Consider the following 14,797-nt stretch of genomic DNA (forward strand, 5'->3'; position numbering starts at 1 on the left):
TCTAGATGGCAGAAATGAGAAGTAAAACTTGCAGGGTAGACACTGAATATCAGGAGTGGTTTTGATGTTTATAAATTACACTAAGTATTTATGATTTTTTGAATACATACATAGGCATGAGAGGAAAAGTTATAGTAGAAAATTCCTATAAGCTGTCAGAAAATATATTGGAAATATTACCTCAAACTTCTACACAATCCCGTGTACTTTGAACACTGCGCACACATTTTGTAGGAATCAACCACAGCAATAAGCACACACGCTTGCACATATAAGAGGGCTGAACTACTAAGACAAAAACTTTCTGCAGAAAAACAATAACTGAAATACATGCCAGCGTGGATCTAAGCTCCTCCTTCTTAGTGAAAGACTGCCTGAAGGCCTAATATATATACTGTATACATTTCTAACTGGAGTTAGCCTTAATTAGAACACCTGATCCTGTGCACCAGTTGCCCATTAGTGAATGCAATATGACTGGTGCACCGCTGGAGCATCTCTTCCAGCTCACGTTGCTCCAAAGGAATCAGACGGATTCACACCACGGCTGCTCTGTGACATGAACCGAGGTGTGGTGAAGTGGGGACACGGGGGAGACAGGCTCCAAAAGCACGCTCCCCGCCCAAGCTACCAAACTCACGTATGTTAAACACCGATTAAACAAGCTCTTACGCCAGTTTTACTTCTGCTTTCCTTTCTTAAAACACTTAGAAAAACAAACACATTAACATTTGACAAGTTGGAAAGCCTGGAATGTGCTGCAAGGGATGGCAAACTCTAATTCCACGGAAAAATAAGTTTGACAGACCTCAAAAGACAGACTGACCAAAAAAAAAAACAAAAAACCACAACCTAACAGCCGATCAGGCACCAAGGCACAAGCAGCAGACCGAATTACTACCCGCTTTCAGAGAGAGAAGCAAAACAGTTAGACCAAAAAGAAAATCCCACAAGAATAGCTGCTTAGGTTAGTCCAAACTTGCAGTGATAGCATGTGATATAATAAGCAGAAGATGGTACAAATCTCAGCATAAAAATCTTGCAGTTATAACATCAGCTTGCATACATAAATAATCACAGACCTAGGAGGTACTAAAGTATTTGAAAGAGAGGAACATAAAATCCCCTCTCTTCTATACTGAGTACTAATTTTTTTTTAAAAAAACAGTTAAAAGAAAAGAAATGACGAATAACATTTAAGGAACAATGCTTATAACAAATTGGATTTCCTTTTGAAACACTGCAAAGTAGGTCACATGCGTTGCGCCATTTGCTGTTATAGGAAAAGTGAAATTCAAAAGGACTCGGAGAGCAACCCTCATGGAAGGCCAGAATAAAGGCCACGTATCAAATTCAGCACGTCAAGCAACTCGTTTTAAAGTCATGTTATCCTCCATATCCTAAATATGTTAATCCTCCAGAAGAAAGAAGAAATACAGCGGATCCCTAATGGGCTGATTAAAGTTCTCCAAGAGTGTACTAAAAGCAGTGGCTCTAAGTCACTCGTGAATTTCATTTGGTCTATAACAACCAAAAGGCACCACAACCTTACCAAAGCTGAAGCAGTCTAACCCTTAGGGTCACTAAAGATCTTACCAAGTGCAAGAGAGGCTTTTGAACTTTACTGAATTCTGTCCGTATTTTAGGAACAGTGCTCAAAATTATACCTGCAACGACCTTTGGGAAAACAAGGAATCCTACCCAAATTACTGAAATCACACCAATGAGCAGCATATCCCAGCAGTAGGCACCCAACAAGCTCCTGACACCGTCAGCTTTTGCTGCACACATACAGATAACCACCACTCCTCAAACTTTGGCATTATTGCTTCTCTTCCACCTTAGGATGATACAACTAACCAAGCTATTGCAACGGGCTTTCCCCTACATGTTGGGAAGCAGGGCAGGAGGAGGCTCAGCAGCACCAGCAGTGCTTATGGGGTTTCTTTCCACCTCCCTCCTGTGCCGCAGCATCCTGCCTCCTCCCCGTAGCCTGCCACCCCACCGCAGGGACAGCTGGCTGTCACCATACCTGCCGTGGCACAAAGAAACCTTCAGTAGAGCAACGCTCCTGCAAAGGGCACTGCGTTATGCAGTTACAGCCCGAAGCCACTTTAACACATAGCCGACCTCAACCTGACTCTAGAAATGCAGTTCCTAAAAGCAAAAACACGTTAGAAGAAGCAAAGAAGTGTGTGAGTAATATCTGGCTTGATAAATGATGGCTTTCTCACAGGTGCAAGCATCAGCATAATTTTGTATTTGCACTACTTTATTTCTGGTATCTGCCATCTGTGCTGCGCTGTTTAATAATAAAACAGCTGACCCACAGCCTCAAAAGGAGAAAGCGTTACAGTGATGCCCCAAAAAAAACCTACCCAACCCAACAAATAACCGATAAAAATGTGATTTTACATGCTCTTCCACTTTAATATTTAGAATTATCAGTCCTCCTCTATATTGGAAGCCGTTTTTTAATAGTGTTCACAAAATTCACACGTTGCAAAAAAATATTTATAAACCTGAAAATCAGAGAACAATGAGCAAACTTTGAGAGCCTGGTAACTGGAGGGAATTATTCATAAGTGAAAATTTTACTGATATCCATTACTTGTGAAATATAAAAACAAATACAATAGCAAAAAAAAAAATACATGAAATTGTATTCAGCCTTCCAGATTTCATCATTTAAGGTTGTGGCCTCCTGTCTCTGGCAGTGCTTGGGCAGCACACGGAGTGAGGAACGCGCGGTAAGCACCACCTTCTGCATTACGCTCAGCTGGAAGTTTTCTCTCGTTGGCAGCTGTATCTGAAGGTCTTAAAGGCAGGATATTGCCTTTGAGTGACAATGACATTATTAATTGTCATTAATTGTTAATGACAGAGGTTAACGCGGCTATGAAGGTAAAAGTTTTAAAACAAATTTTCTCTGTGTAAGACATTCAGTCCGATGTTGCAGTGCATTAATGAGCCAAGAGGTTACTAAAAACTTGTTGAAAGCTGCTACAAAAAATGTCGTAAGCCATTAAGAACTAGGACAACAAGCAAGTATTTTATTCTAATCAAATATCCAGTTGCATACTAAAAGCTAAAACCAACCACACAAAAAAAGAAAACCACCAGCACCACCCCCCACACACTGAGAATATCAAACACCAATAATTACAATGCAATCTGTTCCGTGAGATGAATCTTTGTGTAAGGGACCAGAACTTTTTCCTTTCAGAAGAGATGTGATTTTATGCATGGACGTAATCCGGTCCAAGGAACCACTTCAAATGCTGATGCTGACATGTGAAACCTATCTTATATCTTTGATTTAAGTGAAGATAAAATAAAATGTAACTTTTAGATAAAGCACAGAAACAATACTACCTACCACAGTGTAGTAAAGAATTAAATGCGAACTCAACAGTATAGAAGTAATGCTACAATCATCAACAGTGAAATTAATTTCTTTGTGACAATTTCAGATTGTAACGTAAGTGATGTGAAACAAACTAATTTGGATGTATGCTACTTGCAAACAGTCAGGATATGTAAATCTATTTTCTTAACTAAATTACCTTATCATATATTGTTTGGTTTGATAACCCCAACCAAATACTAACTTACAGGTGAAACGGAAAAAGGGGGTTTTGCACTTTGAACTTTTGATACTTCCTTCATAGGCCATAACTTAAGTTATGTCATATGAAGTTAAAACAAAAATGCAAGCTGTAAGCAGAATGATGATGGATTCTGAAAAGGTGCACTGCATTAAAACTAACAACAAGTTGAGGGAGTTTCTTCTATCTCATCCCATGGAAACCATCCCAACTGTTTTCAAGTTAAGGCATTGCACCTTTAATCTGTTCACAATGTGTTTTGTTAAAATACATTATGCACCCACTAAAAGATGCCAGGCATGTCAATCACTCTTCAGGAAGGTAAAATGCAAGCCCATTGCTTTGCATCTCACACTTCAAGGAATATATCTCACAAAGCAAGGCAAATGAACCCCCTATTCAGTCAAATCTACGAGTACATTTACATGCAATATAACGCATATAAAAATACTCATTTTCCATTTATAATAGAAGACATTACTTTATTTTCTCCTAAAACAAGCCTTTCTTTTTCTTTTGTCCACAAACGGATCAAAGCTATTCCAAATATGAAAGTTATCTTCACATAAACCAGCTCAATTAAACCCGTCAGCATTAGCTTCAGCGCTTCGACTGCTCCTTCTGATACAAGGGGATTGCATGGGAATTTTTAAACACAACAACTCCAAGTGCAGCATCTGAAGTTGAATTACGACTGACTAAGCTAACAAATTCTCATGCAATGACTAAGGCGAATGCCAAGCAAGATGCCTTTGGAAAAAAAAGACACCACAGGATTCCTCAAAATCCTCAAGAATTGCATGAAAAAGTCCAGAGTCAAGCTAGAACAACGTGTGGTGGTGCTCAGCAACCCTAAACCAAAGATGTCTCCTGAAGAGTGATAAACCCTTCCACATTTAGTTTCCCAAATCTAGCAAGATTCTGGATCTCAATCTCCATGGTAACCTTAATCTTGTTTCAGTGCTTTCACCTATGGTAAAAGTACCACATATTTCTAAGGCTGTGTTTCTGACAACACAGTAAGTTATGTAAAGGTTCTGCAAGTTACTTTAAAGTAAAGTTACTTTAAAGTAAAGTTTGCAGGAAATAGCTTTGACAAAAATCTTCTGACCACCCCTTTGTAATATTATCCTCTCCACTACAAAACAACAATACCAACACCTCCCTTCATGCCACTGGGTCTGCAATTGTCTCATGAGAGAGGAACACCTGAATTTAATCCATGGTGAATGTGCTTCTGCTATGCAAGGAGGACAGAACCCTCTGGAAAGCAGGTTCCCAGAATCAATAATCCATTTCACCTAGCTCAGGATCCAAATCAGAGGGCTTTCTACTTCAGGAAAATTCAGGAAAGTGGTGTCACGGAGCCATATTAATACTTGCCATGAGCCAAATCTAATCTGCAGGCTTGATGTTACTTGCTCCAGTTGTTAAAATATATTTGTTTTCACAAGAAGCCACATTTTGAAAGAACTGCGCTGCAAAAGAACATCAGGTCTCAACTGAGAAAGCCCCAAATCAGTTAAAATATTGATTTTTTATTTTTATTTTTTATTATTTTTTACACAAGGGAATGAGCTCTGCAAACTTTCCCATTGGAAGTGCAAATCAGAATTATTACTATACTGCTATGAGCCCTTTATCATCTGTTGAGCAACTAGGAGAAAAAATGAACAAGAAAGCACTGGGAGAAGAAACAAGGAAAAGCATTCGCTGCAAAAAATCTAACTTTTCTCACAGTTTGTGCAGACCTTCATTAAAAGGCAGGACTGTGCACAATCAGACTTGTACCTGCAATTAAGAACAAAAGAAGATACTTCTTGACATAAAGCATATTTTAGTTTCAGCACTCCCTACCCCAGGAAGAGGTGGTTGATAAAATTGCTTCAAATGCGAATGGTCGGATCAATGGAAGATAAGTCTACCACAGGTCTTTGCAGGTAAGCTGCCCCTTCTTTTTCACAAGTCCCTGAGCTGCCAGACTTTCCAGGGCAAAATGCTGCCCTCTTCTTATATTAGGCATCCTCAATGGATTGGACAGACTGGTCAAACCCTGCAGGGGCAATGCCTTGCATTCTCATGCATGAGAAATCAAAGAAATTCACATCGAATGGGTCCCAAGTTTGTTGTCATTTTTCCCTTTGTTTGAGGACATTAGTTCAAAAGTATATGAAATCTTTGAATGACCAATTTCTGTCATTCTCTCTCTATCCAAATAAAAATACACGGAACCCTGTCCTTAAAATGATCTTACTGAGTACAGAGCCAGCTCAATTAGCTTTGCGACACCAGCCACAAATAAGCTGGGTGATTATTTTGTGGGCACAGCATGCCCCTTCTTAGCAATTCAAGCTACAGTACCACGTTTGCTTCACTCCAAGTCTTAAACTGTTTTGTTTTATACAAGTCCAATAAAATATGCCATTTCTTGTATTTTTGACCCAGTTATCTCATACTAAGTGCAGCAGAATTCAAAGAATGAGCATTCAGGGCTACGCTGTGTTCCACTTGCCTACTTATCACAGCAAGGCTGCGATGACTCATGGCAAAGCCACCCATAAAAGTCGCTTTTTTAGTAAAGAGGAAGTGTTAGATAGCTTGAATAAAATCTAAGGAACTGCTCTTTTGTTCTCAAAACAATAGACCCTTGCAGCACCCATATGATTTTAGAAGCAATTGTGTAGATAAGCAACATGCAACTTTCCCATTTCAAATGGCATATAAATCCCGACTGTCTAGAACAGTATTCCCTAGTGAAAAAAAGGCAAATTAGGGGAAAGCTTTTCATTTTTTAGCTAGAATAAGGCTCTGAAGCAAAAATATCTGCTAAACTATTTGCTGCTACTTGTTGCCACTTGGCAGAAGCCTTCAAAATTTAAGATGAGTTTAGAAGCCTTTACTTAGTTCACTTTACCTTCAGGTAAAGAAAATTCTTTTAAAAATTGAACTAGCCAAAGCAACTAGTCACAAGAATACCAAATCAGTAAGTGCCATAAAAAGAGTTCATTAAAAGGCATAAAATGTTTTTTTTCACATCTTTTTCAGACAGTCTCCTAGTGTTTTTTCTATCCTAGCAAGTGAAGAACTATTTCCTAGCACAATTTGAAAAAAAAAAAAAATAAATAAAGATCTCTAACTAAAGGAGTTCTTTCAACCTTGTTTTAATACATAAAAAAACTCCCAACCCTGTAAAATTGTGTGCAAGGCATCACTGTACTCAACCTGAAGGCAATGCCACTTCACAAGAAAAAACTCTGACGTCAAAAGTAAAGTGAAAAATCAGCTCTGCTCTGGGCTGAGCAAACCAAGGGGCCTCAGCTGCTCCTCATACATCTTGTCCTCTAGACCCTTCTTCACCATCTTTGCAGCCCTCCTTTGGACAACCTCTAGTAGTTTTATGTCCATCTTATACCCTTCACCCAAAACTTCACACAATACTCAAGTCACAGAATCATTAAGGTTGGAAAAGACCTCCAAGATCATCTGGTCCAACCATCCTTATTCTACTCCAAATTTGAGGAAGGTTTCAGTATGTTCCTCTGCTTTGAATGCACACGTGTAACTCAGTAACAACCTCTTGGAAATTGGGAACTTTTACCGTGTCTGAATTCATCACCTCAATAAAGTCATACCAAGTTAAAAAGACCACCACCTACTCACTTTAGTGCACTGGCAAATTCCAACCAAGGTTTAGCCTTTCCCAAAGAGCAGTATTTAAGGAGGCCACATGCAGTGAGCTTCCCTCAGAGCTGCTCTTTCAGGTTGAAGAGCCCCACAGGATACATGAAGCATGTATTGATCAGGGATTTGTATGTATAAATGATACACTGGAGAAAAAAAAAAAACAAACTATTTCAAACCCATTTTCTACACACTTGTATCTAAAACCTGTAGTACATTATATAAAGCTTTACCTGCTCTGAGTAAAGACACGCAAGAAACTGAAGATTAAAAGACATGGACATGGAATAATTTAAATTGCATAAAACTGCATAATGTTTAGACAACTCTACTACAAAAAGACAATTTTTTCTATTACTGTTGCAAACAGATTGTGTGTGCTAAGTTTTAGTCATTTTATTGCCAGTTGCAGTTTCTGAATATAAAAAGTGATCATTGACTTATTTGCCCAAAATTTCCTCTAAGTTTTTTCCCCCCACATTTTAATATACTCTATTTCAATGTGTCAAATCAGAAAGACTGACAAATGTTTCAAGATCCAGAATGTTGGAAGGTTTTCCCACCAGGTGTTCATAACTCTGGATCTAGGTTCTGAACATGATCCTTTATTAGTTTACTCATTGAAAATTCTGAGAAAACTTATTTTTGTCTGTCAGTAGTAAGTGTTATCCAAATAACAACACAATCAATATGTTTATTGTGCCTTCATACACAGAACACCATCTTACATAAAACTCCAGGTGAAAAAGTATTTAAAAGGGTAATTAACTTTGGTTAGAAAAAGTTTTCAAAGCTGCAAAATTGGTGGGACAGTATCAAGAAAAGACAACCACCTTTGCAGATGTTCTCAACTGTTATGAGCCATATGAGACACCAAAACAAGTAATACATAAAATACATTTAAGCTGTACATAAGTGATCAAAGGTGTACCAGAGAGTCTCAATATCACCGCCACATATTTATTTTGATCAACTTTTTAAGAAGTTGTTACAATAGCATGTCATATTTTAAGATTTCATAAGCATAAACTCAAAGTTGTAATGATCAATAGTGAAGCTACACAGAAAAAAAAAAATCCCTTAACAATGATTTTGAAATGAAACTTTGAAAAGCTTTTACAAAAATCACTTTTCCATTTTCTTTTGGTACGCCATCACTCTTCTCTGCCAACTACAGCAGCTTCTATGCCCCATTTTGTCCACTTCTCCCACAAGCTTTCAGGATTTCTCTTTCCTGGTGACTGGAACACCCACCTTCCTTCTCTTGAAGTCCCATCCTAAGATCCACTTCTGCAACATTGCCTACAGAAAGAGTAGGCAACTAAAACACTCATTCACCATGTCAACAGCGTGCCAAGCATCAGCTTTCACCGTGTAGACTGTGCGGCATGGTGTCTCACTTTACCTTTCTTACCATATCTCAATGATTTCTCCCTAAATGTATTAAATCTAGAAGTGGGGATTTAATATCTGAGAATCACTTTGGAGCAATAGCATCTATGGTTTCTGAGAGTACTCGTTGCACCTTTAGGTAAAGGTGCAAATCTTTCCTATGTGTGTCAGTCATTTGCTAACTCACCTGAAGTTCCTCAAACTCATCAGAATAACTTGTGAAACAGAATTGGAAAGCTTCATTTAAGCATTTTTTGCACACCCAGTAACCTAAATATTTTCTATAGGTCGTTTATGAAATTTACACAGGTGAAGGTCTATCAGGATTATGATCAGTTTGCTATTAAACCATATGAATTTCTGGAGAGCCATTTCACGTGCTTTAAACTACCTCGCTGTTGAAAGGTGAAAAACAATCTTATTCGACTTACATCTTTTTCTGACCGATGTGGGAACATCGATGATTGGCTGTAGTACATGTTTTCATCATGGTAGTCACCATCAACCCCCTCTACAAACTTCTTCCTTGAAGCACCAAACATGCTGTTTGTCACCTAAAGAATAAGAAAAAAAAAAAAGATTCTATGTTACATATGGTTTGGTTTGCTATGTACTTGAATATTACACATTTTAACTGCCATGTCTCAACATCACAGCTTTGTAGAGGACAAAAAAAACAACAAAACCTTTCTATTTGACCCCGCCGTCAGATCTATGATGAAGTAAGAGCGAGTTGAGCTTAACCACACTTAACAGTGACATCAAGATTGGCAAAATTACTGCATCCATCCATAAAAAAATACACTAATGTTATTTTGCCCTTACTCCCAGAGGCACACACACACAGCTGCTAAGTCAGGAACTTGAAACTGAAGAAACAGCAAGCAGGCAGCTGTTCACAGAGCCATAATTCATGAGAAAATTTCATCCCACAGTAAGGTCATACAATGTCGCTACAGGATCTGCTACATAACAGTGCATATTTATGCACCTGACTTTTTATTTATGTAAAAACATGCACTGCTGTCAGATTGCTAATCTGCCTGGCTACAAAACACTAAGAGCACCGTGCAGATGTTCAAAACACCCAGACAACACATACTGGCCAGCACTGTGTGGCTGGCCCAGTTTCTTGTAGGGTACAGAAGACGGGAGGGAGTGCAACGAGCAGGAGGCAATCAAACACGGACTGCTGTGCACCTTCCTGCGGATCTTTAACATCTTGTGAGATAAGGAAGGCAAATTGCAGTTAGCTTACGAAATGCTCTGAGCCATAAGATTCACTACCACTACTGACAGCATCGGCTAAACTTCAAAAACACAAGACCTTAAAAGCCTCCTTTTGCACTACCTCGGGCTCATGCTTGACACTGACCGAATTTCAAAACATTTTTCTGGTCAGCTGCGCCAGGAGTTACTTTCAGCTCAAAATCCTCTTATCCCTACTGCCACAAATTTCCTCCGCCACTCCTCGCAGAGCGTGGCTTATTCAAATTTCACTGACTCAGATTTCTAGGCAGTGTTTGATAACACGAGTGCTCCTACACTATTAACAACTCGTCCCCGCGATTTCAGAGTCACTGCACTTCTGAGTAAGCGTGGAGCGAACACGTCGGATGCGTGCAATATGGCTGTGATCGCAGAAATCCTCCAAATTGCTCAGCTAAACAGCAGCCTACTCCACTATTCCTACACGAGATTTTCAGTTATTTAGACTACTGATGCCTGCAAAAATATATATAATCTATTAAAGACACGTAAAGGCAAGTAGAGGCACTGTGCATCTTCTCCAGATGCATCTTCTCCTTCTTGCACATTTTTGTCAACACCATAAAACACAAACGTGAAGTCCCAAACTGCCTGAATGTATCCAGCTGACTTTCACACTTATAGGGGAGCTTTCATTACACTATAAGCATATCCCACTATGCTAATCCCCTTACAATGCAATTATCACCTACCAGCTGGAATGGAGCATTTAACAGGCTAAGGGGATTATCTTGTCCTTTGCTCTGCCTGAGTAAAGTGCGGAGAGAAGAGTAGCTGGCTCTCACCACTGTGCAAACGATAATGAAATGTTTTGGTGAAGCTGTCCCCTAGCAATGATGAGAAGCCCAGCTTATCAGCCAACTACAGCTTTTGGAAAGGTAAAAATGCGGGTTCGCACAAGTCCCTGAGAATTTTTCAGTACTCTTTACAATACCTGGGATAAGAGAAGACTCTTTTTTTCCAAGTAGCCTTGTCTTGTAATACACCCTTTCATCATCATCATAAAAAAATTACTTATATTTTTGTGATAGTATTTTAAAACTTGTGACTGAAAGCAAGTCACTGAGGCATACACCCTAAGGTACACACACACTGTAAAGATTTCTAAGTCAGTGGGATAAGGTCAGAGAGCTTGGAGTCTCAAAACATGCTTAAAGCTGCTACGAGAAAGCTGGTAACGCCAGCAGATGAAGTCTACACATTGAAAAGCTGGGAGATACTGCAGCACTCTGCCCCAAATTAAAAATGTCTGAAAGATTATGCTCCATGCTGATAACTGTGTAAGAAAGTGGCCCAAAAACTAATCAAGATTCTGCCCAGAAGACTGATGGAACACACTGATATTAATATGGAGTCTTCCGCATGCACGGTTATTAAGAGAAGAAAGCTTTTAAAAGATAGATAGATTAAATACTGCTGGTTTTATTGGCAACCCCTGTTTCTACTAACCCCGGCACCCTGACAAATCGCAGAGAGCAGAGCAAAGTTATCAGGATGCATCTGAGGGGAGAGGGCCAGCCCGAAGGAACCGCGCTGCAGCCAGCTGCTCTTGAGTCCTTCACAAACCGGGTAAGACCCCTACGTTTTTTGGGGGTATCAACACATCTTCACTGTGGCCTTTTTGTAAGCGATCGTGTTGTTTGAGGCTGCCAGGTGCAGTGACTGTGCATGGGCCTTGAGCTGCCCCTACTGTTCCTGGGACGTGGCACCTCGCTTACCTGGGGCTTCCTCGTAGGCGAGGGCTAACAGCCCGTCCAGCTGCCCCCCAGCAGCAAACTGGGTTTGCACCTCTCCTTCCTTAATCCCTCATGCTCCGAGGGTGCCTGCAGATACTGAGAAAAGGCTCCTGCAGCACTGCTCCAGCCCAGCTGGAACTTGGCTGCTTCTTTTTGCTGACAAGAAGCCACCAGAAGCCTCGTGTACCAAGACCACCGCTTCTTTTTATTACGGATCAATAGATCAGCATCCAATCAGCTGCAGAATAAACACCAGCAAAGTTCACACAGCACCTTAAAACACGTTTTAGATCATTTTGAAAGTAACAGTGATGTCAGTGTTGGTACCTACCCAGGCTCCAGAAGGATGAGGTGAGAGGCAGCAGTCATTCCTCCACACACACACACACGTACACTCACACTTATGCCAACACCACCTTACCGAAGTGGTACTCCAGCTGCATGGCATTTTTATTAAGTAAAGAACTCCCGTCTACTCGGCTGAATTTCATGAACATCTCTCTTACAATCTTGCAACAAGACTACTATTCTACTCTGTGAACCAGTCCTCCATCGCACAGAACAGACAAGCAGAGCAACCACTCACTAGAAAGCAGTACACTGCCATCAGTTTGTCCTCCACTATATCATTCGTAGCTTCAAGTCAATGCTAACCAACCCAAACACAGACCCACACCCGACAAGACCTTTAAATACTCCTGTTGACCATTTCCTACCACTAACCATTAGGTGTGACCTAAAAGCATCTCATGAGAAGGCGGCTGCTGTCGTTGACCTTCACCCTTCAGATCAGCACCTAACACACGGGATGCTCGTGGCTGAGAATCAGTGTTCTGACAGTGTACAGAATTAAAAAAAATAAAAATAAAATCAGATTTCAAGAAACACTGTAGTGTAGCGTATTTCAGCACACACGAAAACTTGTTTGTTAGCAATAACTTCAACTACATCACTGGCACAGAATTTGTCTACGGAAAAATTACTAAGAACTTTTCCTTAAGCTGCAAAAAGATCTTCTTTACAATCATTTTTAAAACAGTGCTATGATTGCATATGGCATTACTTTAGCAGCTTGAAGCAAATGTATTATCATTCTGAAATACGAAAACTAATTACACTGCTGCTTCGCTGTGTTACTATAGGTAGTGCCCAAGGACAGCTCGCTCCCAACATTGACACAGGAAAGTCAGAACTAAGAGGATACTATAAAATCCCCCTGGAGAATGAATATTTTTAATTTTGCACAGAGCAGGAAAATTGATCATTGAGTTACAACTGATTAAACTCCTCATTATCTTTATAAGAACTGAGAACTTTAAGATAATACGGATTTTAAAAATAAACCATTTTAGGAGTTTGGGCAGCCTGTGCTGCTCCTCAAATGCCTAGGGAGAGCATTGTCAGCACGCACACTACCATCATGCCAGGGAGCAATTGCAAGTTACAGTCTCTGTGCGATGTTTGGCAGCTTCCACCACCCTCCAGCCTGGGGCTTCTGATATTGCCGTTTAGCTCTTCGGAAGCCAAGTCAGTAGTTTACTCAATTTTTGTTTCCTGTTAAATTCAGTGTTTTTATGTAAGGTAACGTACCTGCGTATCTGAAGTAGCTACAAAAGAAAGCCTCAATGAGCCTTTCAGTGAAATGCAGGTGTCAACTCACAAGTCACACACTGGTAACCACGAAACTGATCTGCAACTTAAGTCAAAACATGGAATTTGGAATTCCACCAGTTGGTATTTTTGCAAGACAGTATAAGTGTTATTTATAGGAAAAGCTGCTATCATTTATGAACCTACTTCTCAGTGTCAAAGATTATTCCAATCTGGCACAAAGTGGAACTGTACTACAATAGAATATGAACTGCCAGCTTGCCTCATGCAAGAGCAACCTCAAACCCCAACCCTTTAGTGGGATATGTTATAGCTATTAAAAAAAATGTACATGAGTACAAATTAAGAAAAAAAAAAACTTTTCATTTTCAGTATGGAAGAAAAACAAAACTTGAAGTTGAAACACTTCATTCCCTCATTTAATTTCACAATCCCGGCCACTCCAGTTCTCCAAGGTGACTTATAACCTCTACCAGAGCTTACTCAGTGCTTACACCATGGTTACCCTTCAGATAACAGCTCTGTACTATCAACTTGGCATAAACATGGAAAAAGAAACATTTCACTTTTTGTTTGTATTACTTTTATTTATTGTTTGTTTGCATTACTTTTTGGTGTTGCTGTTAATGTTTTTTTCCTTGATGAACTTAGTACTAGCACAGATTTGTGCTCACTGTAAGCATGCAATAGTAAGACATGGCTTTTGTCCATCTTCATCACAGCTTTTATCATCTTTTAACTTTCATTTACAGGCTGCCTTAAGTCTCCAAGTACTTCAAGATACAACCTGTCTCCTTCAAACACTGCATGGTTCTTCCTTTCAGAAAGGAAACCATATGCCAGATGGCATATACACAGTGACTTCTATGCAGCAACTCAAGAGCATGAGAGAGATAAAGGACATTTAGTTACGATTTCAAGCTATCCTCCACTTGCATTCCCAAGAACAGACATCTAAAAGCTAGTTTTCCAAGTGTTTAGGGAGAACAGTAAAGCTTTCAAAAGCTACATTAAAGCTGTGAATCTGTGCTGTATGCAAACTGTGTCAGTTAAGTGCAAAAGTCACTGACATCAAACAAGCCACAGCAAAGCCACAGACATTCCCCTGACAAAGACCTACAAGCTAACTGCTTCAAACCTTTAACCATGCTTAACTACTATGAAATTAACGTTTTCAAACTCTCCCGAAAAAAAAAACATTGCAGGAAAAACAACAGAAACCATCCCTCGTTAAAATGAAATCATCATCATCAAAATTACTAAAGCTAAACTTGAAAATTTAGATCATAGGAAGCCCCACTTGGTTTCCTAACAGCGTTGACACCGTGTCCGTTCTGGGAGCGGGTTCTGCTCCCTCTCATCACTGGCACAGGATTTGGAAGATGCAAGAAGCCAAAATGTGGCTGGGGCTATGACTGTTCCCTGAGCTGTGTGGATGCTTTTTATGGATCTGATCGATGAGGTGTACTCACAAAAAGAAGGCGCAGGCCAGGAAATACT

General features: G+C 39.8%; 1 protein-coding gene across 7 annotated transcripts in view; it reads right to left on the reverse strand.

Moving 5' to 3' along the window:
- The window catches only part of CNOT2 (CCR4-NOT transcription complex subunit 2), an 85,528-nt gene that overhangs the window by 27,079 nt on the left and 43,652 nt on the right, over positions 1 to 14,797 (reverse strand). For 4 of the 7 annotated variants that reach the window (XM_084491993.1, XM_084491987.1, XM_084491989.1 and 1 more), the window contains 2 exons: positions 9,113 to 9,235; positions 8,544 to 8,591 (listed from right to left, as the gene is read on the reverse strand). In XM_084491993.1, coding sequence (XP_084348119.1) covers positions 8,544 to 8,591; positions 9,113 to 9,223 — 159 coding nt within the window. In that variant the 5' untranslated portion in view covers positions 9,224 to 9,235. The remainder of the gene's footprint in view (positions 1 to 8,543; positions 8,592 to 9,112; positions 9,236 to 14,797) is intronic. The other 3 variants (XM_084491990.1, XM_084491991.1, XM_084491992.1) reach the window with 1 other exon arrangement.

This window comes from Aythya ferina (genome assembly GCF_964211825.1).
Source record: "Aythya ferina genome assembly, chromosome: 1".
NCBI classification, from domain to species: domain Eukaryota; kingdom Metazoa; phylum Chordata; class Aves; order Anseriformes; family Anatidae; genus Aythya; species Aythya ferina.